Source organism: Jaculus jaculus, chromosome 8, assembly GCF_020740685.1.
Source record: "Jaculus jaculus isolate mJacJac1 chromosome 8, mJacJac1.mat.Y.cur, whole genome shotgun sequence".
NCBI lineage: Eukaryota > Metazoa > Chordata > Mammalia > Rodentia > Dipodidae > Jaculus > Jaculus jaculus.
The window spans coordinates 129,180,293-129,206,814 of record NC_059109.1 but is presented as its reverse complement, the minus strand read 5'-3'; the positions used below and the strand labels follow the sequence as shown (position 1 = coordinate 129,206,814).

The window sequence follows — 26,522 nt, the reverse complement described above, 5'->3', positions numbered from 1 at the left end:
GCGATCCAAGCATGTGGGCTGTGACTCCCTGGAGGTGGGTTGGGCAGGGTGGGTCCCATTAATAACAAGCAGGAGTTAGTTACCTTTGGACTCATGGGTGGAAGGAGGACAGCAAAGGGATCGGCAGGTGGGTTTATATTTAGGGAAAAGAAGGGAAGAAAACCTTTCTTCCTGGTGGTGCAGAAGTCTGACAGCTGCTTTCTTTGGGGTGAGGAGCCTTCCCCAAGCCCTGCCTCTACCCATGGGGAGGGTCAAAATTAATGCATACTTTGAAGCCAGATAGACTCCCTGGCCTCTGGCAAATTTGGTTGCAGAGCTATAAAGCTAATGGAAATGACTACAGCCTGCAGCTGGCTCACTCCTTCACATGCAATGGGCCAAATTCTTTCCTCGTGTTATCTCACAGTGTGCCAAACAACATTATAAGGCCTGGAGTATGGCCCAGTGGGTAGAGTGTTTGCCTAGCGTGTACAAGGCCTTGGATTCAATCCATGCACTGCCTACAAACCTGCCAGAAGGGCTGGGAAATGGCTTAGTAGGGAATCTGCTTGCCTCATAAGGGTGAGGACCTGAGTTGACTCCCAGAACCTACGTGTGGTGATTTGATTCAGGTGTCCCCCATAAGCTCATGTGTTCTGCATGCTAGGTCCCGAGCTGGTGGCAGCTTGGGAATTAGAGCATTCTGGAGGTGATGTATTGTTGGGAGTGGGTTTATGGGGTGTTATATAGCCAGCTTTCCTTTGCCAGTGTTTGGCACACTCTCTTGTTGCTGTTTTCCACCTGGTGTTGGCCAGGAGGTGATGTCCACCCACTGTTCATGCCATCATTTTCCCTGCCATTATGAAGCCTCCCCCGAGTCTGTAAGCCAGATGTATAAGGTGGCAAAGGCACCTGGAGTTCATTCTTAGTTTGTTTGTTTTTTGTTTTTTCAAGGTAGGGTCTCACTCTAGCTCAGGCTGACCTGGAATTCACTCAGGGTAGCCTCGAACTCATGGCAATCTTCTTACTTCTGCCTTTCAAGTACTAGGATTAAAGGCGTGTGCCACCATGCCCAGTATAAATAAATATTTTAAAGGTGTTTTTGTTTGTTTTGTTTTATGATGTAGGGTTTCACTCTAGTCCAGGCTGATCTGGAATTCATTATGTAGTCTCAGTGTGGCCTTGAACTCATGATGATCCTCCTACCTCTGCCTCCTGAGTACTGGGATTAAAGGCATGTACCAACACGCCTGGCTAGCCATAGGCTAGTACCAGGCAAGAATTCCCTCCCGTGGGGTGGGGCTTTTGCCTTGGACTGCTTTCTTCTTTCTAGCTGGAAAGAAACTCACATGTCCACATCACTTGACAGGTCTCCTCCACATGCACTGTAAGGGACCACATCTCGTGCTCTGAGCTCTTCCACTTCTCATGTGCTTGGGACCTACTAGTCCGAATGATAAGGCTTCAGTTATTTTTAAAATTTTATTCTCTCTTATGCTTACCTACTACAAATATTTTTATTTATTTGCAGGCAGCGGGAGATAGAAGACAGATAGAGAGAATGGGTGCGCCAGGACCTCCTGCTGCTGCTAATGAATTCCAGATGTGAGGTTTTATCAAGTCCAGGCTGACCTGGAATTCAATCTGTAGTCTCAGCATGGCCTTGAACTCACGATGATCCTCAAAGGTAGGGTTTTGATCTAGCCCAGGCTGACCTGGAATTCACTATGTAGTATCCCATGCATGGGTCACCTGGCTTATGTGGGCCCTGGGGAATCAAACCGAGGTCCTTTGGCTTTGCAGGCAAGTACCTTAACTTGCTAAGCCATTTCTCCAGCCCAGGGACGTCTTATTAAAACTACCACATGCTGTTTTAACCTAACATTCAATTTGACTTGATCTTGGGACCATATCTCTGAGGAAGAACATTTGCATGCATGAGATTCTGGATTGAATCCTTGGTATTGTCAAAAAACCATACCCCACCAATGAAATAGCACTCAGAACCAAACATGGTGGCTCATGCAGTTAATCCCAGTGCTGGGGAAACGGAGGTAGGAGGATCACCATGAGTTCAAGACCAGCCTGGGTTACAGAGAGAGTTCCACGTTAATTTGGACTAGTGAAACCATAACTCAAAACAAAACAAAAACTCACAAAAAAACTCACAAAACGAAACAAAACCCTGACACTGCTAGCCATGGTGATGCGCCCCAGGGCTACACCTCAGCCTAACGGTGGAGCTCAGTGGTAGGGTGTTTCCTGAGCACGCAGGAGGTTCTGGGTTCAATCCCCAGCACCACAAAAACACAATGAATGAGTGAGCAATCAACCAGTCAGTCAGTCACTTGGCATGTTGTATGTCCTCAGCGGAGGCTCTGGTCAGAAGCAAGCATCACTGAGCCAGGCATGGTGGCACACACCTTTAATCCCATCACTGGGGAAGCAGAGGTAGGAGGATCAACATGAGTTCAAAGCCACCCTGAACTAGATGGAGACCATTCCTCAAAAAAAAAAAAAAAATGGGGGGGCTGGAGAGATGGCTTAACGGTTAAGTACTCGCCTGTGAAGCCTAAGGACCCCAGTTCAAGGCTTGATTCACCAGGACCCATGTTAGCCAGATGCACAAGGTGGCGCACGTGTCTGGAGTTCGTTTGCAGTGGCTGGAGGCCCTGGCGTGTCCATTCTCTCTCTCTCTCTCTCTATCTGCCTCTTTCAAATAAATACATTAAAAAAAAAAAAAAAGAGGCCTGGAGAGATGGTTTAGTGGTTAAGGCACTTGACTATGAAGGACCCAGGTTCACTTCCCCAGTACCCATGTAAGCCAGATGCACAAGGTAGCACATGTGTCTGGAGTTTGTTTGCAGTGGCTGAAGGCCCTGGTGCGCCCATTCTCTGTTTCTCTTTCAAATAAATAAATAAATAAAAGATGGAGAAGGAGAAGAAGGACGAGGAGGAGGAGGAAGCAAGCAGGCATCATGGAGCTCTGGGGCACAGGGTGGTGTCATTGTCAGGCTGTAGATGTTAGTGTGCAACAAACAGATTCCCTCCTGTCTTCCTGGTAGATTTCTATGTCCTTTGCAAGTGACGTAGACTGCTTACATGTCTCTCCCACTGCAACACGAGTCGACTGCATGTTGCATTAGGGACCGTGATGCAACGTGTGATTCTGTGCACTTTGCATGTTTCTCTGACAGACGCCAAGAAAGTCGATTGCTGGGCCACGGGGTAGCTTTTCTATCTCCGTCACTTTTTGTTCTGTGTACATCTATATTGTTGGAAACATGTGCTACTTTTCTGACTTAAAAAAAAACACACCTAAAAAATAGAAAGAGGTAGGTAGACTGTTGGCTCTTGGAACGTGGAGGTGCCTGTCACTGTCACATGACTGTTATATAATCTGCCAACCATTATGTAATAAAAGCTGGAAAAGATGCTCCCATGGTTTCCACATCAGCAAGCAGAGAAAGTCTATGTTTAAACGATGAGAAACAAGCAGCAGGCGTGGTGGCGCACGCCTTTAATCCCAGCACTCGGGAGGCAGAGGTAGGAGGATCACCATGAGTTCGAGGCCACCCTGAGACTCCATAGAGAATTCCAGGTCAGCCTGGGCTAGAGTGAGACCCTACCTGGAAAAACTAAACCAAATAAAATAAAATAAAAATAAAAGATGAGAAACAAGCAGCTGGGTAAGGTGGTTCACTTGGGAGGCAGAGGTAGGAGGATCACTAAGCATCAAGGCCAGCCTGAGACTCTATAGTGAACTGCAGGTCAGCCTGGGCTGGAGTGAGACCCTGCCAGGAAAAACCAAAGGGGGAAACAAAACGATGAGAAACAAGATGAGCTTGGTGGTTCACACTGGTCAGCTCAGCCCCAGGGAGGCTGAAGTAGGAAGAGAGCTGAGTTCCAGGTTCCTCTTGGATAAAGCCCTGCCTCAAACAATAAAAAAGATGAGAAATAAGGCTCTTTTTGTCAGACTTTGGTTCTTTTCTTTTTTTTCTTTTGATTTTTTGAGGTAGGGTTTTGCTCTAGCATAGGCTCACCTGGAATTCACTATGTAGTCTCAGGCTGGCCTTGAACTCACAGCAAACCTCCTACCTCTGGCTTGTGAGTGCTGGGATTAAAGACATACACCACTATGCTCCTGGTTCTGTTCTCTTTCCTTTCCTCTCTTCTCCTCCCCTCCCTTCCCTTCCCCTCTTCTTTCTTTTTTTCCCTTCCCTTTCCTCCTTTTCTCTCTCCTCCCCTCCCTTTCTTTCTTTCTTTCTTCCTTTCTCCCTCCCTCCCTCTCTCTCTCTTTCTTTCTTTCTTTCATTTTTTCCCCAGGTAGGGTCTTACTCTAGCCCAGGCTGACCTGGTTCTTTTGATAGAAAATGTCACTAAGTTTCTCACTACCAGGGCTCTCCTCCTGGTTATTACAGAACCTCACGTGAAAATACAAGCTTGTAATACTTGCTTAGAGATTTTATTTATTTATTTTTTGAGGAGGGCGGATTTTTGGGACAAGGTCTCAAGTAGCCCAGGCTGAACTTCTTATATAGCTGAGGCTGACCCTGCTTTTTCTTTCTTTCTTTTCTTTTTTTTTTTAAATTTTTTATTTATTTATTTGAGAGTGACAGACACAGAGAGAAAGAGAGAGAGAGAGAGAGAGAGAGAGAGAGAATGGGTGCGCCAGGGCTTCCAGCCTCTGCAAACGAACTCCAGACACGTGCGCCCCCTTGTGCATCTGGCTAACGTGGGACCTGGGGAACCGAGCCTTGAACCGGGGTCCTTAGGCTTCACAGGCAAGCACCTAACCGCTAAGCCATCTCTCCAGCCCTTTTTTGTTGTTTTTGAGGAAGAGTCTCACTCCAGTCACCTGGGACTCATTCTCTAGCCCCAGGCTGGTCTCAAAATTGTGGCAACCTTCCTACCTCAGCCTAGGACTACAGGAGTGAGCTGTTCCCCCTGGCTGACTGAGAACTTAGGATTCTCCTGCCTCCCCACGCTGAGTGCTGGGTTCTGACGCATACAACACGGCTTCGTTTTGTGATGCAGACATGGTCCAAGTGGGGCACTCAACTGGGAGCCACGGATACACAGCGCCCTGAACTTGGGCAGTGACAGGTACGGATTGCTAGTTTCTCCAGCGCTCTTCCCAAAGTACTACCAGGGTGGTGGCCACTCAAGGGGCAAACCTTGCAGTCAGAGACATCAGCTGGGAGCCTCCAGATCAGACATGCCCTGGCTTCCAGGCAGGCAGAGATGAAGAGCCAGGGTCTGGTGGGGTGTCGGCACGTACGCGTGTGTGATCTGCCTCGCTGAGGCAGAATTGTAACAGTGTTGTGGGGAACCGGAAGAAGAACGATCTTGACCTTCGCCTGGAGGAATCAGAGGACTTCAGCAGGAAAGCCAGGAATGCAGGAAGAGCGAAGGCATGGGAAAGACATCCGCATGGAGGCCTGGGGTGTGCAAGGGCAGCATGGTGGGAGGGGGAGGAGTGAGTAGGTCAGTCTCTCGATCTAGTCTAATTTATTTATTTATTTTTTCCTGAGGTAGGGTTTCATTCTAGCTCAGGCCGACCTGGAATTCACTATGGAATCTCAGGGTGGCCTCAAACTCATGGAGATCTGCCTACCTCTGCCTCCCGAGTGCTGGGAGTAAAGGCGTTCACCACCATGCCCGGCCTTTTTTTTTTTTTTTTTTCCCTTCTGTTTTTTTTTCGAGATAGGGTCTTTCTGGTCCAGGCTGACCTGGAATTAACTATGTAGTCTCAGGGTGGCCTCGAACTCATGGAGATCCACCTACCTCTGCTTCCCGAGTGCTGGGATTAAAGGCCTGCGCCACCACCACACCCGGCTTCTTTCTCTCTCTCTCTTTCTTTCTTTCTTTTTTTTTTTTTTTTTTTGGTTTTTCGAGGTAGGGTCTCACACTATTCCAGGCTGACCTGGAATTCACTCTGTTGTTTCAGGGTGGCCTTGAACTCACAGTGATCCTCCTACCTCTGCCTCCCGAGTGCTGGGATTAAAGGCGTGCGCCACCATGTCCAGTTTCTTCCCTTTTTTTTTTTTTGAGACAGGGTCTCCTGTAGTCCAGGCTGGCATGGAACTCAATATGTAGTCAAGGATGGCCTTGATCTTCTGGAAAGGAGCTACGCTCACGTCTGTACCACCCACGTGACCTTGAACTGATTGATCTTCCTGCTTCCATCTCCCAAGTACTGGGATTTACAGGTGTGCCATCACCTCGCTTGGTTTATGCACCGCTGGGCACGGGGGGGGGGGGGGGGACCAAACTCAGGCTTTCAAGCATGTTAAATAGGCCCTATCTACACAGCCTGGACCTCGGTTTTCAAAATTTATTATTTGTAAGCAGGGAAAGGGGGGGGGGTTGGGGGAGAAGAGAAGGTAAGAAGGCAAGGGCCTCTTGCTGCTGCAGATGAAGTATAGAGGCCAGTGCCACTTTGCATTTGATTTTAGTACTGGGAGAATCGAATCCCCGGATCTGCTGTTGCAGGCTTTGGAAGCAAGCTCCTTAAAGCTGAGCCATCTCTCCAGTCCCATTTTTTAAAAAAATATTTTATTTATTTATTTATTTATTAGAGACGGGGGGGGGGTAGAGAGAGAGAATGGGCACTCCAGGGCTTCCAGGCATTGCAAACGAACTCCGGATGCAATGTGCCACCTTGAGCATCTGGCTTACGTGGGTCCTGGAGAATCGAACCTGGGTCCTTAGACTTTGCAGGCAAGTGCCATCTCTGCGAGAGTCCCGTGGTTTTCTCGAGGCAGGTTCTCACTCTAGCCCAGGCTGCCCTCGAACTCACAAGTGATCCTCCTACCTGAACCTCCCGAGTGCTGGGATGATAGGAGGGAGGCGCCACGCCCATGCACAACCCTCTCTTTCTCCTTCCAGTCTCGCGTGATCTCGGCATCACACTTGCTCTGCCTGAGCCTCGGCCTTTCCGTCTGTAAAATGGGGGTTCTGAGGACCCGCCCCGCCGCGCGCCGCCGGGAAGCTCAGCTCGCCGACCCACAGGACAGCCGGCAAGTGTCGGAGGTGGAAAACCAGCCGTCTCCATGACGACCCAGCCCGCCGCGGGCTCGGGGCCGACGGGCGCGCGTCACTTCCGGCTCGTTCCGTTCCGGGTTCCCCGGCCAGTCCTCGGCCTCGGGCTGCTGGGGTGGCCGCGCGGCTTCCGCGGCCCGGGCCTCCCGCGCCCTCCTCGCCGGCTCCTCGCCGCCCGCGGGCCCCGGGCTCCCCCGAGACCCGCGCGCAGCCGCCGCCCGGACTCCCTTCGGACCCGCCTTCCCGAGCGGCGCCACTTCCGCACCGAGTGCTTCCGGGTCGCTCCCCGACGACTCCGGCTACTGGTCTCGGTCCCGAAGCCGGCGGCGGCGGCGGCCAGAGCCCCGGGCCAGGCTCGGGCGGCGGCCGCGCTCCCGCTCGTTTCTCCAGCCGCGCGTCGGGGGCCGCAGCCCGGAGAGCGGCGGGAGGCCGCGGAGGAGCCGGGCGGCGGCTGTCTCCGGGCTCGGCGGCGGCGGCGGGGACCCCTCGCGGCCCGCCAGGCCCCGGCGGAGCCGAGCTCTCGGCGCCCGAGCCGTACTCCTCCGCGACCGCGTCCCGGGAGCCTCCGTCCGACCCGGGAGGGACACGCCCTCGTCGGCCGCCTGCCCAGCGGGAGGACACCCGGATCTCTCCGGGAGGCAGGTACCTACCGCGCAGTGACCACCCCCCCGGGCTCGGTCCACTCCCGAGTGACCTTGGACAAACGTGACTTCACCCAGGAGCCCCAGGATGCAGGGCACCGGCTGGCGAGCGCCGACGGGCGGGGAGGGGACGAGAGGACGCAGGGGATGCTCGGTGCCCGGCTTGCAGCAGGTGTCCGAGAAATGATAAATGCTGGGTCCTGGCACCTGGGGCGGAACACCGTGGTAGGTAGAGCTTGCCTGGCACGGGCGGAGGCCCTGGGTTCCGTCCCCAAGCAAAAAAGACCCCAGGCCCTACGTAGCCATACGGCTTTTATGTTCACCACCGATGTGGCTTAGAGCAGCAGAGAGACCCACCTGCGAATGTCCCCCGTGTCTTGCTGGGGGACCCAGCTCCCTTCAGAGGCCCCACCGCACCCCCAGAGGTAGCTGCAGTGTTGGGTGGCGGGGAAGCCTGCTGCCATCACGGCTCAGGTTTATTTTTTCAGAGCTTTGGAAGATGTGAGTGGACCGTACGGGTGTTGATGTCTCTGCTTGGAACGAAGGCATTAGAGATGGGGCAGGGGGTTGGAGTTGTCTCCCTCTCCCTGTTTTGGAGGCTGTTTCTGGACCAGGGATGTGTAAACCTGTAGAATGGGGCCCTGGGACCAAAATAGCACCTGCCTGTGCAGGGAGGGGGCGCTTCAGATGCTGGCATGGGGAGCATTTCCGCCCAAATGGGCCAAGCAGAGGTAGGTAATGCCAAGCTAGTGCTTTGCTCCCTGAAATCATATTCCGGTTCCACTCTGCGGAACTGTGAGATGTTTAAACATAATGCTTGGAAAAGCCCTTACCTTCCTGACCGCACGCAGCCTATGTCTTCGTTGGTTTGCTTTACAAAAGGTCCAGGTATGGGTGCAGGAGGTGCCACCAGGACCGTTGGCACTGGGCATCCGCCTGCTTTATGTATTCAGAGTATTCTCAGAGCTGTTCTTTCCCCTTCCCTCCCTGCCCCCCCTGCCCCACCTCCCCCAGGCTGGCACAGCTTGGCGTTCCAGTCTTTGGGTTGCTTGGAGAAATTCACAGCTTCTGTTGCTGAGCTGTCTTGCTCTCCTGTAACCAGGCTGTGTTTTGCAGAGAACGTGTTTTTTGTTGTACTTGCAGTGTGCTGGGAATAAATTGCTGGCTGTGTTCAGAAAAGACACCAGCTAGGACCAGCCACAAGGCAGCCTGTGTGCTCAGGAAACGTATTCAGGAGGGATGATGTAACTCCTCACTGTGGGCCAGTCTCGGGCCAGCGTCTCTCTTTGGCCCACGAGGCTTCATCACAGAGAGGGCGGCTCTGCCCAGCCCATTTGGTGTGGGAAGATGGCAGTTTTGTTAGAACCGAGCTCTGCTCCTCAGGCGCAGGGTGTTTTGACTGACCAAGCCTTTCTAGTAGCCCTACCCAGTGAATGCGGCAGGATGGCTTTGCCTAGGGGCAAATTCAAGTTCAGGTCCCAGGTCCTTCCTAGCCTGGTGACCTGGTGCAGCTGATGTGCCCTGTGCCTCCTCGGTTTCTTCTTTAATGTTGGGCTTGTCTCATGGATTTCATTGATTTTTTGTTGTTGTTGTTGTTGTTTTTTAAAGCAACAGTTAGCAGAGGGCCCACACATTCTAATCCTTTGGTAAATGGTGGCAGTAAATGAGTGAGTAGGAGAAAGTTGTTGCCCAGGGCTATCGGCCCATTAGGCTCTTCTGGGGAGATTACTCAAAAGCCCACCCTCAGTTTCCTAAACTGGTGTGAGCACGAAATTAGAAATGCAGTTGAAGTGGGACCCCTGAAGCTTAGCACATTGCAGGGAGGCCCCTCTGTTATATTTTAACTTTTTCTTTCTTTTTAAGTTTGAAGAGACTTTATTAGATTAAGAGAGGGAGAATGAGAGTATGAAGAGCTCTTGCCCATGAGAAGGCAGGAGGGGGGCAAAGTTTCCTCTTTCTTTTCCTTGAGTTTTAAAAAAAAATTATATTTTTATTTTTTGAAACAGAGACAGAGTGAGTATGGCTGCGCCAGGGCCTCCTGCCACTGTAAATGAACTCCAGTTTGTGTATCTGGCTTTATAGTGGGTATTGGGGAGTTGAACCTGGGCTGGCAGGCTTTGCAAACAAGCACCTGTGTAACTACTGAGCCATCTTTCCACCCATCCACCCTTTTTTATTTTTGGTTTTTCGAGGTAGGGTCTCTAGTCCAGGCTGACTTGGAATTCACTCTGTAGTCTCAGGGTGGCCTTGAACACTTGGTGATCCTCCTACCCCTGCCTCCTCTATGCTGGGATTAAAGGCGTGCGACACCATGCTGGGCTGTAACCCCCCCCTTTTTTTTTTTGTAACCCCCTTTTGAAACAGGATCTCCCTCTAGCCAAGGCTGGCCTTGAACTCCAAGAACCTTCCAATCCAATCTTTTGATGCTGAACAACCACTGGAGCCTTTCTCTCTCTCTTGTTCATTTCCTTTCTTTTCTTTTTTCTTTCTTCTTCTTTTTTTTGGTTTTCTGAGGTAGGGTCTCACTCTAGTATAGGCTGACCTGGAATTCACTCTCTGCCTCGTGAGTGCTGGGATTGAGGTGTGCGCCACTACGTCTGATTTCTTTCTTTTCTTTTTTTTTTTTTTTAAACATATTTTATTTATTTGAGAGAGACAGAGAAAGAGGCAGGAAGAGAGATAGATAGATAGAGAGAGAGAGAGAGAGAGAGAGAGGGAGGGAGGGAGAGAGCAAGCGAGCGAGCACCAGGGCCTCCTGCTAGTACAAATGCACTCTAGATACAGACATCATTTTGTGCATCTGGTTTTACATGGGTACTGGGGAATTGAACCTGGGCTGTCAGGCTTTGTATGATTTCTTTCTTTTTTGAGAGAGGGTTTTGCTCTAGCCCAGGCTGACCTGGAATTCACTATATAGTTTTGGGCTGCATGTGAGTATTGGGGAATTGAACCCAGGCTGTCAGGCTTTGTAAGCAAGCACCTCTAACAAAGTGAGGCATCTTTCCAGCCCCTGTGCTCCCTCCCCTTTTTTCCCTTCTCCCTTGAGTTCCTAGGTCAGTTTGAGATTTTGTTTGTTTGTTTGTTTGTTTTGGAGATGGGCGACTCTGCAGCTCTAGCAAACAAAAAGAATCTTCTTGCCTGCTCCAGCCTCCGAGAGCTTCATACCCAGCTTCAAAGACCCATTTCTGCATGAGAGTCCCACACTCCTTATGGTTGTGAGCAATAAACAGAGGTGTGTGGAGTGTGGTAAGATCACATCACCAAGCCACACCTCTGAGCTGGAGGGTGGCTCACTTAAAAAATGTCAGCTGCAGGGTCTGGAGAGATGGCTTAGCAGTTAGGTGTTTGCCTGCAAAGCCAAAGGACCCAGATTCGACTCTCCAGGACCCACGTAAGCCAGATGTACAAGGGGGTACACACATCTGTAGTTCATTTGCAGTGGCTGGAGGCCCTGGTGTGCCCATTCTCTCTCTACCTACCTGCCTATTTCTTTATTTCTTTCATGAATAAATAAATAAATAGTCAGCTGCAGCTGGGCGTGGTGGCACATGCCTTTAATCCCAGCACTTGGGAGGCAGAGATATAAGGATTGTCGTGAGTTCGAGGCCACCCTGAGACTACATAGTGAATTCTAGGTCAGCTTGAACTGGAGTGACAACCTACCTTGAAAAGCCCCCCCCCCACCTCTCCCCGCAAAAAAAAGGTCAGCTGCTTTGAGCTCAAGGCCAGCTTCCTTGGAGAAAAACTGAAGAGTCCTTGAGGAGAGGCATGGGATTCTGGGATTAAAGGCATGGGTTATCACACCCAGCTAAAATAGACTTACATGGTTCTTAGATGTACTAAAAACCAATCTCTGGGACAGAAGCAGGAGGGAGACTTCTCTTGGCTCAGTAGAACAGCAGCAGATGCATGTAGCATTGCTTATCAGAGCTCTCGGGAGGCAGCGTGTGTCTCTTGTTGGAACAGGCAGATTTCCGTAGCTGCTGAGCTATTACGGTTTATCTGAGATTGGTCTGTCTTCTCCACCGGCCCGTCCACCTCCCTGCCTGTTCCTGATCATACACTGGCCAGGCAATTGGTGGGTGCTGCATAAACACGTGCCAGAAGACTCACGGGTTGGTCAGAGGTGCACAGGCTGACCTGGAACTCCAGGTAGCCCGTCACGCTATGTTTAAATCCCTGACCTCGCTCCTGGGAGTCCTGGAGGCCTCAGTGAGAGTTGAAGGTTGCCACCAGCTGTGTCAATCCTTTTGTCATTCATTTCACTGACTGTATGACATAGTGTTCTGCACCCTAGCCGGACCTGACCCTAGGAAGAACAAGGCAAGACAGACCTGGCTTTGACCTTGTGGAATATCCAGGTTATGGGGAGACTGAGGCACCTAAAAACTGATAGTCAAGTTGATGACAGCAGGTGCAGCTGTCCCAGGAGAACATGGCAGTGAGGGACTGGGAAGGTGGAAGGTGTCATGATGAGATGTCAGAGTGGCTCCCTGAAAGGTGACATTGGAGCTGAGGTAAGCCAGCGATGGGAACATGGGAGAAAGAACATGTGCAGAGGTCCTGGGGCAGCGCATGCTCACCACAGTTGAGGCAAAGGTTCGTGTAGGTGGAGGGAAGACTTAGGCGTAGAGGTGCGCAGGTGAGTCACCACAGCTCTGTGGTGACCTTGAACAGGAAGAAGGTGGACGTTCATCTGGGTGGCCTTGCCTGGTGCTGTGCTCTGAAGCCAGGGTGGCCTGCAGTGTGTAACGGGTGCCTCCCATGGGCTACACAGCTGTATGAATTTTGGCCACCTCCAAAACTAGCCCAGCGGGCTGTGGACCTCCAAGGTAGAGGGAAATGCAGGCCAGCAAAGCCCTGTGGAGGGGACAGCAGCCAGTGTGGTCCCTGTTCCCCTGGCTTCAGCTGTTCAGTGGCTCCACTGGCTTCTGAAAGAAATATGAAGGGGGGTCTGTGTGGTGTGCAGGCACGTGTGCACGGAACCCGAGTCCCACACGCGGAAGTAGACACTCTTCACTGTGCAACACTTCCAGTCTCCCACCTCCCCCCACCATTGCCCCTGCGGCACATCTTGCTGCCTGGGCCTTGTCAGCCTCCTTTTGTTAGTGCCAGGCTCCTTCCTGCCTCAGGAAAGCTGGGTGTGGGGGGTGGACATGGGCTCTGGCCTCAGCTGTGGTGCTGGGTGACGTTCTGAGTGGTTCTGTCTCTCCGCTCATGGTAGCTGTTAGGGAGTAAGCCAGTTTGAAGCACTCTGCTGCCAGCTCGGCCCCTCGGTCTTTCATGTTGAACTCTGCTTGCAGCTCCCCTAAGCTTCCCTTTTCAGAACCAAGGGCCCCCACCCTGAACTTTGCCCCCAGGAATGTCAGCTGTGATTTCATCTTGAGCTTAGGGCCAGGCCTGGCTTGTTTTTGCCGTCAGCTTGTCCTTGTATGTGGTCACAGCTGTGCTGGGCATGAGAGCACACATGGGGTCCCGGGCCAGCTCTGGTCATCTTTCTGCCTCGGTGGGCAGAGTCTGGGTTGTGGACCACTCAGAGTAGTGATGGCTTCTTGTTTCACCTTCCAGAGCATTCCACTGGCCCATGGGCAACATGCTAGTGCTTTGCTTGCCGTGCCCACCTCCAGCCCTGGAGCCATGGGAGAGATAAGGTAGCCCCTGGGTCCGATGGGGAAGCCCAATTCAATGGATACGAAGTACAAGGATGACTTATTTCGGAAGTACGTGCAGTTCCATGAGGGCAAAGTGGACGCCACCCCCGGCAAGCAGCGGCCTGGCAGCGATGAGTACCTGCGCGTGGCAGCCGCCACCCTGCTCAGTCTGCACAAGGTGGATCCCTTCTCCCGGTTCCGGCTGATCCAGTTCTATGAGGCTGTGGAGAGCTCCCTGCGCTCACTGAGTCGCTCCAGCCTGCGTGCCTTGCACTGCGCCTTCAGCACGCTCGAGACGGTGGCCATCAACCTCTTCCTGTACCCTTGGAAGAAGGAGTTCCGTAGCATCAAGGTGAGCTCCACCACCTTCCTGCCTCTCCCATGCCTCCTGAGAGGGCTCATGCCCCTCTGCTCGCAGAACGCCCCGACTCTGAGCATCTGGCAGCTGGTGTGGACTAAGGTCCCAGTGGAGGGTGAGGAAAGGCAGTTATAGGGAAGATCTGAGCCCTCCATGGAAGGGAGGGAGGACATAGAAACTGCATTAAAATAGGCCAAAGGTTGCCATGTTCCTTTTTTTTTTTTTCTTTTGTGGTGCTGGGGACTCACACGTGCAAGGCAAGTACTTTACCACTGAGTCACATTCCCAGCCTTCGTGTGTTCTTGAGACCTTCACAGAAGGCCAGAAAGAGATACGACCAGGGGTTATGGGGCATGTTGTCCACAACCCCACCCCCCAGCCCTGTACTCCCCACATTCACCCATTTCTTTGTGGAGCAGAGCTCTTGCACAAAAAGCTGGTTGTCCCTCCCTAGGGGCAAATGTGTTTCCTTGCATGGCACTGAGCTTTCAGGGTACTGTCACCTCAGAAGCCTGTCTGCTTCCCATTCCCTGTCTGCCTGCCTACCCTGCCCCATACTGTTTTTTATTATTTATTCATTTGGGGGAGAGAGAGAGAGAGAGAGAGAGGGAGGGGGAGGGGGAGAGAGAATGGGCACGCCAGGGCCGCCAGCCACTGCAAACTCCAGATGCGAGTGCCCCTTGTGCATCTGCCTTACGTGGGTCCTGAAGACTAGAATCGGGATCCTTTGGCTTTGCAGGCAAACGCCTTAATGCTAAGCCATCTCTTCAGCCCTCCTCCATACTGCTTTAACAAACAAGCCCCTCTCTCCTGTCTGCTTCCTCCCCTAGACCTACACAGGCCCTTTTGTTTACTATGTCAAGTCCACATTGCTGGAGGAGGACATCCGAGCCATCCTGAACTTCATGGGCTATGTGCCTGAGCTGGGGACTGTGTACAGGCTCAAGGAACTTGTGGAGACCCTGCAGGTGAAGATGGTCTCCTTTGAGCTCTTCCTGGCCAAGGTGGAATGTGAGCAGATGCTGGAGATCCACGCACAGGTGAAGGACAAGGGTTACTCAGAGCTGGATGTGGTGACTGAGCGCAGGAGCAGCACCGAGGATGCACGTGGCTGTTCAGATGCTCTGCGGCGGCGGGCCGAGGGCCGGGAGCACCTGACCACTTCCATGGCCCGTGTAGCACTACAGAAGTCAGCCAGCGAGCGGGCAGCCAAGGACTACTACAAGCCCCGCGTGACCAAGCCCTCCAGGTCAGTGGACGCCTATGACAGCTACTGGGAGAGCAGGAGGCCACCCCTGAAGGCCTCGTTGAGTCTGCGCAAGGACTCCCTGGCCACAGATCTGGGAGACGAGCTAAAGGACGAGATCATCCGCCCATCCCCCTCTCTTCTGGCCATGTCCAGCTCGCCCCATGGCAGCCCGGATGCCCTCCCATCCACTTCCCCAATCAATGGCCTGGGTCTGCTGCGTAGCACGTACTTCTCTGCGCAGGGTGACTTGGATCTGTACACAGACCCAGAGCCCAGGGCCACGTGCCGGAGGCAGGACGCTCTGCGGCCAGATGGGTGGTTGGTCAAAAATGATGCCCACCCCTTCTACCACAAGCGCTCACCCCCTGCCAAAGAGTCTGCCCTCTCCAAGTGCCAAAACTGTGGCCTGGCCTGTAGCTCCTCCCTCTGCCAGCGCTGTGATGGTCTGCTCGCCTGTTCCTCGGCCTCCAAGCCCAGCGCCTTTCCCAGCAAGGCCTCTGCTCATGACAGCCTGGCTCACGGGGCACCTCTGCGGGAGAAGTACGCGGGCCAGACTCAAGGCCCCGAGCGGCTGCTGCCTGCCCACTCTAAGGTCAAGCCGCCCTCCACAGCCACCTCCCGCTGTGGCTTCTGCAACCGCGCAGGTGCCACCAACACCTGCACCCAGTGTTCAAAAGTTTCCTGCGACGCCTGCCTCAGCGCCTACCACTACGACCCCTGCTGCAGAAAGAGTGAGCTGCACAAGTTCATGCCCAACCACCAGCTCTCCCACCTTGTGTACAGATAGACCCACCTGGCCTTCCGCTACAAGGGCTACACCGCTGATGGCTGGGCGTTGACCTGAAGCAGAGAAGGGAAGGGCACTGTCATGCTCACGTGGGAGTTCACGTATACTTCATCTCAACCAGTGGCGGCTTTGTCATGTGACCAGGGACAGGGTGGCACTTTCATTCAGATTCCTTTCTGCTCATCTCCATGTCTTATTTGGGTTTGGTTTCCTGTAGAGGATGTTAGTTTCTGGGGCTCTTGCCACACCTACCCTTCTCACTGGACTGGGAAGGACCCTTTGGGTCTCCTCCACATGCCCATGCCCATGCCCACTGGGAGTGGCGAGCAGAGGCCTGTTGGCTTGTGAAATGAGCCCTCCTGCCACACTGGGTCTCTGATGGCTCACCTCTGTCCATCCTGTTCCCAAATACAGGGGATCCCCAGTGAGATGCCCCACTCCAATTCTGCCCCTCTGTGTGTCGGGGGAGCCAAGTCCAGTATTAGCTGGGTGCCATCTTGCCAATATGGCTCCGTGAAGCCAGCCCATGGCACTGGAGAGTTTCACTCTGCACATTGGAAAGGACTCCACAGCAGGACCACTTCCTCCTGCTGTCTGTTTGCACACGCCCATCTGCTGTACTATAGAGATTTTGAGATTTATTTTTTTTCAACCTGCTATATGTCTCCAAGTGGTTAAAGAAATTAATGATGCAGCTATTTATAAAGATGCCCTGGGTTCTTTAGTCTCCCAGGGAGGCCTTGTGCCCTAGGGTGTCCTCCACTAGGGTGGAGTGGAGAGCTTTGGGCTGGGGACTAACAGAGCCCACGTCCCTCTTTTTTGTCAATGGAGAGCTACTGTCTTCCCTACAGTAAATACTATACACCTACCTCCAGTGTGCACGCGGGGTTAGCACTGGCACCTGCAGATTGATGATCCGGTGACCGTGTGGGGCTGTCACCCCTGGGATCTATAGCCCTGGTCCTTGGTGCCTGCTGAGCGTGAACCTCACACTCCAAACCTCAAGTCTCGATTCAGAAGAAAGATCAGGCAGGGTTCCCACCTCCTATCTCAGCCCTCCTTACTGGCTTCCAGAACTTGTTGGCAGTCATTTTGCACTAGGAGTGGGCAGAGATGGCTTCGGCCTATCAGACAGATGCCCCTCCAGTACTCAGCGAGAGCCTCCATCCTTCCAAACCGGAAGGCCCCCATCTCTTCATGTAAATTACCGACCTCTGGATTTTCCTTTTTGGGGAGCAGAGTAGGAAGAATTTGAAAATGCTGCTTCCTGTGAACTGATAACATTTAGCCATAAGTGTTTGTGATGTACACTGTTAAGGGATTTATGTGCAAGTGGATTTTCCTGAGAAAGAGGTGTTTAGCTCTTGAGCGGGTTTGAATCTGGCTGAATCCTGAGGCCACTGTGAATTTGCTGATGTTCTTCCAACTCACTTGAGTGATTTTAAGATCTCCAAATCTTCTATGGCTGTTTTATATATCCCTGGTAGATCACATGTAGATGTACAGTGTGTATATATAAGGCTGAATTTCAACCACCTTTATTACTGAGACCAGCCTATGGGGCCTTCATCTCACATTTCCAACCTGGCAACACCTGGCCCACTCCCAAGAGCTCTAGTTTTCTAGTTTTCCATTTCCAGATTGCTCCAGCATTACAGTAACTTACCCAACCTGATGCCACGGAGTTTAGCGTGGGCAGAAGCAGGAACGGCCGCGTCGTCCTGGGAGGAAAGTGCAGTGTACTTAGGACGCAAGATGCTGTGTGCACGCTGGAACGGGAAGTGCTGCCCCGCTCACGAGGTGTCTGATCGCAGGGCCACCGCTGATCAGAGTTAAGTATTAAGTATACGCTAACTTAAATGCTGGTGTTTTGCATTTGATTTCTACAGAGTTGAGATGTTAAGAGATGATTTTAAATAATAATAAAGTGTCTTCCATTGTTACCTGAGGTGCTGACAGTTTTGTCTTCTGTCCTCACTCCCCTTAGGCTTGCCTTGCTCTGGCTTAGGGCTTTACTAAACAGTTCATTTTTAATTCCTTCAACCCACTTAGCTGCTGAGGAGGGAGGTCGGGGCAGAGCATCCTCGTGTGCGCAGTGCTGGGTGGAGCTCGGGCCTGGCACGGGCTTGTGGATTGGCAGGTTGCCTGGCAACACGCTAGGCCAGTGCTCACGCTGAGCTCCAGCCCAGCTCCACTGCCTTGTCTTTAATGAAAGGCACAAGGGCAGTGTTCAGCAGGCTCTTTCCTAGCTTTCATTTAACTGCTTTCTAGCAAGCCATACCACTTTACTGTCAACAGCAGTGAGATCTCTTTCAAAATTGATCTGGGCTGGGCGTGGTGACGCACGCCGTCGACCCCAGCACTCGAGAGGCAGAGGTAGGAGGATCACTTGTGTGTTTTGAGGCCAACCTGGGACTACATAGTGAATTCCAGGTCAGCCTGGGCTACAGCAAGACCCTACCTTGAAAAACAACAAAACTTGATGTGGGAGTAACTCTGTGGTAGAGTATGGCGGGGATGTGATCCCCAGCACCAAAGGAAAAAACGTCGTCAAATCAGCTTAAGGGACTTTGTGTTTGCTTTGGTTTTGGAGGCAGGGTCACTTGTAGCTCGGGTTGACTTGGAATTCACTGTGTAGCCAAAGTTGGCCTTAAACTCAATCCTGCCTCCATCTTCCAAGTGCTAGAATCACAGGCCAGCCTATGGCTGAGGTCTTGAGGGTGAGGAGGGCAGCTGGGGCTTGGGCTGGCCTTGCTTTCTGTACCACTGGGACTTTGGTGTCCACTGCGCTGACACTGTCGAGGCAGCCCAGCTGTTGGGAGCTGTCAGCTCTCCCTGAGTACTGGCTGAGCAAGTGAGCACCCAGGCCCTAGCAGACCCAGACCCAGACGTTTAGCTGTGTCCAGCAGATGGCATGGCCAAGAAGCCGAGCAGCTCAGGATCCAGAGGGGTGGATGGAGCAGATGGCTTCATTTGTGTATGCAAATGACAGGCATGTTTAACCATCACCAGACTCACCAGCTGTGTAGCATCCTGGGCTGGCAACTTGAATGCCAGTCTGTGGCACCCACATGCCTGCTTTCCATTTTGGAAGGCTGGGAGCTGTGGTTATAGATGTGAACCCTTCTCCCATTTAGTTTTGTTTTTTTGAGGTAGGGTCTCACTCTAGACCAGGCTGACCTGGAATTCACTATGTTGTCTCAGGGTGGCCTCAAACTTGGCGATCCTGCTACCTCAGCCTCCCGAGTGCTGGGATTAAAGGTGTGCTACACCACTCACGGTTCACTCTGTAGTCTTGAACTCATGGAGGTTCTCCTACCTTAGCCTCCCAAGTACTGGGATTAAAGACCAGCCTCAGGCACACAGCAAGTTCAAGGCCAGAATGGGCTATATGTGACCAAAAACCAAACTACAGTCTAGTACTATTGAGCTACCAGCGGTGATAGCATAAAATGGTGGCATGCATTCTTAGTTTTTCCTTTTTTTTAACCTACAATGAGTTGATGCCTCAGAATCCAAAAGCGTGTGTATATAATCACACACATGTACATATAGCCAGACATGGTAGCACATGCCTTTATTCACAGCACTCGAGAGGTAGAGGTAGGAGGATTGCTGTGAGTTTGAGACCAGCCTAGGACTACAGAGTGAGTTCCAGATCAGCCTGTACTAGTGAGATTTTACCTCAGAAAAACAAAACAAGCCAGGCATGGTGGTACATGCCTTTAATCCAAGCACTTGGAAGGCAGAGGTAGGAGGATTGCTCAGAGTTTGATACCACTCCAAGACTACATAGTGAATTCCAAGTCAGCCTGGGCTACACCAAGATCCTACCTCGAAAAACCAAAATAATAATAATAATAAACAAAAAAAATGTTTGGGTTTTTTTCTTTTTTTGTTTTTTGAGGTAGGGTCTCACTCTAGCCCAGGCTGACCTGGAATTCACTATGGAGACTCAGGATGGCCTCAAACTCACGGCGATTCTCCTACCTCTGCCTCCCGAGTGCTGGGATTAAAGGTGTGCGCCACCATACCTGGCTCAATCTTTTTGTGACAGAGGGTCTCATAGTTCAAAATGACCTTAAACTTGCTATGTAACTGGGGATGGCCCTCTTGCACCCACCTCCTCCATGCTGGGAGCACAGGCGTGCGCCACCATGCTGTTTGTGTGGTCCTGGGGATTCAACTCCAGGCTTCCTGCACGCTAGACTAGCACTGTACCAACTGAACCAGCCTGTGTCTCTTAAAAAAACATTGTTTTTTACTTGAGAGAGGGTGTGAAAGAGGCAGATGGACACACCAGGGCCTCCAGCCACTGCAAATGAGTTCCAGATGCATGTGCCACTTTGTGCATCCAGTTTACATGGGTTCTGGGGAATTGAACCTGGGTCCTTCGGCTTTGCAGGCAAGAGCCTGAACAGTAAAGCCATCTTTGCAGCCCATCTTTTCTTTTTTTTGAGGTAGGGTCTTACTGTAGCCCAAGCTGGTATGGGACTATGTAACCTGGGCTGCAGGCAGGCAGCACCGCACTGGCCTTGGGGTGAGCACATTTTATAAGTTGCAGGTGCTGCTGAGGCTACGGGGCTCTCAGCCAGCCACAGCTGTGGGGCTTGGAGGTCTCCTGGCTGTGTGTGTGTTCCAGCTAGGGCCCTTGGAGCCTGCGGGAAGCAGGGGTTTCCATGGTCACCATGCAGCAGGAGAAAAAGAATGCTGAGGCTGACAGAATTCCTGTCATGAAGCTGAGCCTATCACCTGGGGTTTGCAAAATCATCTGACACACAGACCAGCTGATCCTGTGACTTTATTCCTTACAGTGACACGACTTCTTGTCCAGTTCTGAATGCTCAAAGACCAGAATGACAAGCAGGAGCTCAGCAACAGCAGCACAGGCCCCTCCAGGGCCACTTCCACACCTGGAAAAGCAGCAACGGCTCTTAGAGCCCAGGGGCCTCACAGGAGCTTCTCAACCATGCTGAGTCTCCCTCAATTGGAACAGAAGACCAGCACTTAAAAAAAACTTCATTTTTAGAGGAAAAAAGACAAAAACAAATGCAAGGCTCAAATCAGACTTGTGAAGAAACTAAGCCTTCACAAGATACCATGAGGGAGTCCCTCTAGCTTGCACAAGCATGGCTCCAGAGAGTGCCTCGGTGGCTTCTTGCCACCATCACTGCACGTCTTCCCGTGGAGCCCCTGCCTGCCCACTGGTGTGTAGGCTCGATGCAGCATCAGGAAGGGGGAGATAGCGCCGGAGTGGGGGGGGGCCAAGGCACTTTCTACTCTGAAGCTGGGAGATGGGGCAGCAGGGGGTTATCACAAAGTCTCCCTTCCTTCCCAGCCTACAGGGCCTGCTTTGAAAGGAGAGCCAGCCTGCTCTCCAGGCTTTGATGCAGTGCCTGGGCTCTGGAGAACAGTTCTGGAGATGGCCCCTGCTGCTCCACACTTGAATTTGATTTCCTTGGCACTGCCAGTGGCGGAAATAAGCTTCACATTTCTGAGGGAATGGAGAGGGGACCCTTTCTTTGTCCGAACTGGTGACAGAAAGCTGCTGTTGGGATTTATCCCCATAGGCCTCAGGGAACAGCTGAGTGCAGGGCCACCCCAGCCTTGTTGGCCACCTCTAGGTGAAGGGGATCCTGCAGCAGTCACTGAGGTGGCTTTTAGAGCAGGGTCCCTGCTTACTGGTCTCCGTACCCATTGCATACACAAGAACCTCTGGCCAGACCCAAATGTGGAAAGCTTCACATTTGGAGAGGTTTCAGCACATCTGACTTGACTGGCTAAAGGGCCAGCTCACCCATGGGGACAAGCTTCGTGGCTGTCACCTCACCAGTTCTGTCGCTTGGCCTAGACCTTCAATATACAGGAAGGTGGATGGCGCAAAATAGAATCCTTTTCTATCTTTCACACATTCACTTCCCCAAATAATAGTTACTGGGCAAGAAAAATCTAGACAGCAGCAACCTTCTTCAGCAGAGGCTTTATAAAACCCATAAAAAGGAAATTCCTCCAGTGCTGCTCCTCAAAGGCAGGGGACCCAAGACCTCTGCTAGGGCTGCTTTTCCAGGGTGCTAAGCCCACACTTGACAGCAGGGGGCAGACAAGGCCCACAGGAGTTCAGGAAACTGGTGCCTCCCTTCCCCCAGCAGCACTTTGCAGCCCTCGCAAGCTCTGCTACTGTGTCAAGTTCAGGATTCAATTAAAAGTAGGCGGCCAGGCAAGATGTGTCTGAGACATGAGACCTGGTGACAAGGGGGCAGTCTGAATGAGATCCTGACTCTTTCTTGCTTAATCTATGAGTTTTTAGATTTAAAAAGAGAAATCGTGGCAAGCCATTGAACCTACATCTCTGAGCTCAGACAACCTCAGGAGGAAAGATCTGAACTGGAATAAGGGAGCAAACTGCTCTCAGGCTCGGCCTCCCTCAAAGTTACACAAGGCAAAGGAGTGGATCCAGTTACAGGACTCAGGTGAGACCAGAGGAGAAAGGAGCGTACTTTGGCTCTGTCAAGGGCAGATGAGCCTCTCCCACGCAGAAGCCAATCATGCTTCCAGCTTCCAGCACGACAGCCCCTGCTCTGCCAACTTCTGGAGCAAGTGAGCTGTCAGGGCTGTGGGTCACCCCAAGTGCCTGGCCAGATCCTAGAGCTGGAGCTCCATCCTTCCTGACATCAGGGTCACAGCCACTGATAGGGAGAGACATAACTCTACCTACTGCCAGCCCAGTTGTGCCTACTCTGACCCCAGTGAGAGCTAAGGCATATGCGTGAATATTACCCACCCAGGGGCATGGGCAGGGTCCCCAGGCTACACGTGGGGACGGGCAAAATCCAGCAGTCATATAAAGGGCAGGAGGAGAGTATGTAGGTCAGAAACTCCACCGTCTATGGACACGAATGGCAGCTCCTCCCCCCGTGGTATGTGGGGGAAGGGAGAGCGGGATCCCTGGTGTTGAGGTCAGATGGGAGAGAGGCAGGAGCTCAGAGTGACAGCTAGGCTGGCACAACAGGCTGACACCACCGGGCCTGGCAAGAGACTGACTAGAGGACAACAGAGACACAGTGGCTCCCAGGCTCACACACTTGGGAAGGTGACCTGACGCTGCCCCCAAGAACCCTCTCCAGGGGTCTCCAGCCCCACAGGCTAGTCCAGCACCCTTCCAAGTGGCTCAGGAGAGGGCTGCCCTGGTGCCATTGTAAACATCTGCACTGTGCTCCAAGGAGGCATGCTGGCAGTTCCAGGTAGAGAGATCAGGCCAGTCAGTTTTCTCTCGGGGGGGGGGGGGGTGCGGCCTTCAGGAAGGGGGTGCGGAGTGCTTTGGGTCTCTGGCTGGAGCTGCTATAGCTGACGTGGCCCCTCAAGGGCTCAGAGGCAAATGGCAGCTGCTCCTTGGGGTGTGAGGAAGGCAAGGCCCAGGCATGGTGTGGCCCAAGCAAGAGGGTGTCAGTGAATCCTCAACTCTTCCGTCCACCTGCAGAAGAAGGCGTGTCTACCTGGAACACTGGGCACTCCACTCTCTCTGTGGGCCCAAAAGCAGCATTGGTATTTCCAAAGCCAGCTAGCTCCAATGGCCTGGAAAGTTCCACACTAAGAATGCAGCCTTCACTTTCAGGAAGCTGCACAAGGCTGCACCTCTGGGCCCTGGTCTCCCAGACACCTCAGTGCCAGTGGGTCAGAACAGCTCCTGCTCATCGTCCTCGGAGCCAGATGGGCCCTGGCGCACCTCCTCATACCACTTATTGGTGAGGCTTTTCATCTGGATGCGCCCGTGGTGAAGGTCCTGCAGCAAGAGACATGAGGAGCCTGTCAGTGGGTCTGGGTCAGGAAGATACGGCTGCTGTGTACCAACAGGGCAGAGGGACCAGGAAGGACCACTGAGAAGCAGGAGTTAGATGGTGGGAGGTACGAATGAGGCCGTGGGCTGTTCCCGGCTCTGCCCGTGTGGTTGCCGCTCCTAAGTGCGCCTGTGTACATGTCGTGGCCATCATGTGGCCAAGGAAAGGAATTCAGCTCTAAAGAAAGGAGGCAGCAGCAGGGAGAGCCCATGCCTCCCCAAGGTGCCTGAGGGATGGAACCACTGCCTGAGACCTAGCATGCCAGAAACTTGGTGCTCAGCTTTGGGAACTGATCACGTCTCCAGAGGACCGTTGAGACAACTGTATTAAAGTCTTGAAGGACATAAGGGCATACCCTTAATCTCAGTACTCAGGAGGCAGAGGTGGGAGGATCGCCGTGAGTTTGAGGCCACCCTGAGACTACATAGTGAATTCCAGGTCAGCCTGGGCCAGAGGGAGACCCTACCTCGAAAAACCAAAGTCTTGAAGGGTTGAGCGTGGTGATGCCCGCCTTTGACCAGCTCTAGCCTGACATTACATACTGAATTTCTGGTCAGCCTGGGCTAGAGTGTGACTCTACCTAAAAAAAAAGCTGGGGAGATGGCTTAGAGGTTCAGGCACTTGCCTGCAAAGCCGAAGAACCCAGGTTCAGTTCCCCAGAACCTATGTAAGCCAGATGCACAAGGAGGCATATACATCTGGAGTTCATCTGCAGTGGCCAGAAGCCCTGGCATGCCTATTCACTCTCTTCTTTCCTATTTCTCTCTCTCAAAATAAATTAAAAAAATAAATATTAAAAATTTTTTTTTGAAAGCCAGGTGTGGTGGTGCACTCCTTTAATACCAGCACTCGGGAGGCAGAGGCAGGAGGATTGCCTTTAGTTCGAGGCCACCCTGAGGCTCCATAGTGAATTCCAGGTCAGCCTGGGCCAGAGTGAGACCCTACCTTGAAAACAAAAACAACAACAACAAAAATTAAAAAATAAATAAATGGGTGCTAAGCGTGTAGGGAGGAAAGAGGACGAGCCCCCGCGCACGAGGAGCCGAGCAGGTCCCACGGAACCCGCAAGCTTCTGACAACGCCCTTCTTCCACCCTTGGCCACTACCATGCCTGGAGGCAATGGCTGAGCGTGTCCTACCTCCTGCGTCAGCCGCCTGGTGAAGAAGGGGTTCAGGTACTTGGCATCCAGCCACATAAAGCCCTTGAGGTCCTGCTGCCGGATGTAGTGGGCCTCGTATTCCTCCTCCGTGAGCTCCGACAAGTGCTCTGACTCAATGGTGTTGCCCTGTGTGACGGAGCCGGACACTTGTCAGCTGGCAGTTCACTGGACAGCCGCAACACAGCCCAGGCACTCATGTCCCTACCCCTAACACTCTATTCCAGTGTGGGTGACTGTGGGCACAGACAATATCCAGGGAGCCTGCAGGGAGACGGGAATGTTTGCAAATACAATGGATGCCCAGGCTTTACCTGGTACCTGCACCTGGTAAGGCTAAATCAGTTTTGGCTGCAGGTGGGCAGGCTTCTGCCAAGCAAGTCAGTGCAGGGGCCCGGTGGTCTGGAAGCCAGGCTTGCAGCCCAATTCTTGGGAGGAAGGCCCAAAGGCAGCAGGATGTCAACACAGTTGTCATCCGTCAATAACCTCTCAGCTTGGCCTGTCATGGAAGGTGGTGGGGAGGAATTCCTTAGCTTGGAAATACTTGGCTCACCCATCTGAAGTTTCCACCCAAGGTGGTTCTGAGTGTTACGTGTTCCTACAGCCTCAGGTGTTTGTGATGAAATTTCCTACTTCGCTCTCAGCTGCTGGAAGTGGTGTGACACCAGGGGTAGACCTTTTAATTGAGGCCAGCCTGCAGGTGTTCTGAGCCAGCCTGGGCTGTGGCTGCTCTTTCTCTCTCTGCTATGGACTGGACATGTGATAAAGTGGGCCAGCTTCCCCTGCCATGGAGAAGCTTCTCCTGGAATCCGTAAGCCTGAACGAAATCCCCTCCTCCCATGAGCTGCTTCTGCCCACCAGCCTTTGTCCGCTACTCTGACGTGGGCCATATGAGGGTTCCTGGATTCGATGACTAAAGTCACTGAAGGTCCTGAACAGGGGAACTGGAAGTAGCTTCAGTGATGTTGTAGGGGTGGAGCAGAAAGGAGGGACAGCCCTGCCAGTATGTAGGCCTGAGGGCATCCTGGCAGCAGGAAGGTGGCACAGGAGCCTCAGCTTGCACTGCAGCCAGGCCCTGGGGATATCCAGCCTCCTCTGTCCTCTCTTGTGACCTTACAGTCACGGCAAGCTACCTCCCCTCCTTGTCTCCATCAGGAGGTTTAAGGCATGCTGGGAATGACGTGATTATAGAACTCAGTCCTTGACTACCTGAGGTTCAGTTACTGGCAGACAAAGGGAGTTGTGACCCTGACCCAGGCTCTACCTAGAGGGCTTTGAGCTTTAGGTCTCGAGGCTGGACGACGCGCTACCGGAGAGCCACACTCTCCTTCACCCCTTCTCAGTGGCCCCGCCCTCCCCGTGGTGGCCCTCGCTGCACTCACCATCTTCTCGGTCTTGCTGAGGTTGACGTCCTTCTTGCTGCGGCGGCGCACGCGGGCATCCTCGATGTCCACGAGGCGGATGAGGGGCATGGTGCCGCCACCCAGCAGTAGGATGGTGAAGAGCACAATGACAATGGTGGTGGTGCCGATGAGCTGCCGCTTCTCCATGGGCTCCAGGCCCAGGTGCAGGCTCAAAGCATATGGGATGGCACCCCGCAAGCCTGGGGGACAGCAGGGCGTCAGGACACAACAGGGAGGTGAGGTGGGGGTGGGGAGGCAGCCACTTCCTGGTTCTGGCCCAGCACCATGGCCAGCAGTACCTGTTTCAGACCCCTGGAGTGGCTCAGGGTGTGAGAGGGCAGGAGGCAGAGGGGCCTGGGCACATACCTCTTGCACATACTACACAAGCTGGCTGAGCCACTGGGTGAGGTGACCTGGC

At 52.8% G+C, this 26,522-nt stretch overlaps 2 protein-coding genes across 4 annotated transcripts in view; one reads left to right on the top strand and one right to left on the bottom strand.

Moving 5' to 3' along the window:
• Positions 1–7,528: 7,528 nt before the first annotated feature.
• Positions 7,529–23,001, top strand: Spata2 (spermatogenesis associated 2). Of its 3 annotated transcripts, XR_006638549.1 has the most exons (4): positions 7,750–7,889; positions 13,233–13,667; positions 14,504–17,540; positions 20,524–23,001. XR_006638549.1 is itself a non-coding variant. In XM_045156900.1 (3 exons), exons 2-3 carry the CDS (start codon positions 13,332–13,334, stop codon positions 15,707–15,709), a joined length of 1,542 nt encoding a protein of 513 aa, XP_045012835.1. In that variant the 5' UTR covers positions 7,529–7,665; positions 13,233–13,331; the 3' UTR covers positions 15,710–17,657. The 3 variants fall into 3 exon arrangements, 2 of the variants coding, with proteins under 2 accessions (XP_045012835.1, XP_012805412.1); XM_045156900.1 differs by lacking the exons at positions 7,750–7,889; positions 20,524–23,001 and adding an exon at positions 7,529–7,665 and having other exon boundaries at positions 14,504–17,657; XM_012949958.2 differs by lacking the exon at positions 20,524–23,001 and having other exon boundaries at positions 14,504–17,657.
• The window catches only part of Slc9a8 (solute carrier family 9 member A8), a 64,528-nt gene continuing 58,498 nt past the window's right edge, over positions 20,493–26,522 (bottom strand). The window contains exons 14-16 of the mRNA XM_004663870.2: positions 26,084–26,304; positions 24,684–24,830; positions 20,493–23,489 (exon numbers count right to left, since the gene is read on the bottom strand). Of these exons, the coding sequence (XP_004663927.2) occupies positions 23,382–23,489; positions 24,684–24,830; positions 26,084–26,304 (476 nt within the window). The 3' untranslated portion in view covers positions 20,493–23,381. The remainder of the gene's footprint in view (positions 23,490–24,683; positions 24,831–26,083; positions 26,305–26,522) is intronic.

Excerpts from the sequence above, each read along its gene's own strand:
- Spata2 (XM_045156900.1), top strand. The coding sequence starts at position 13,332 with ATGGGGAAGCCCAATTCAATGGATACGAAGTACAAGGATGACTTATTT. Across the intron at positions 13,668-14,503 it reads AGGAGTTCCGTAGCATCAAG|ACCTACACAGGCCCTTTTGT; the intron begins GTGAGCTCCACC and ends TTCCTCCCCTAG.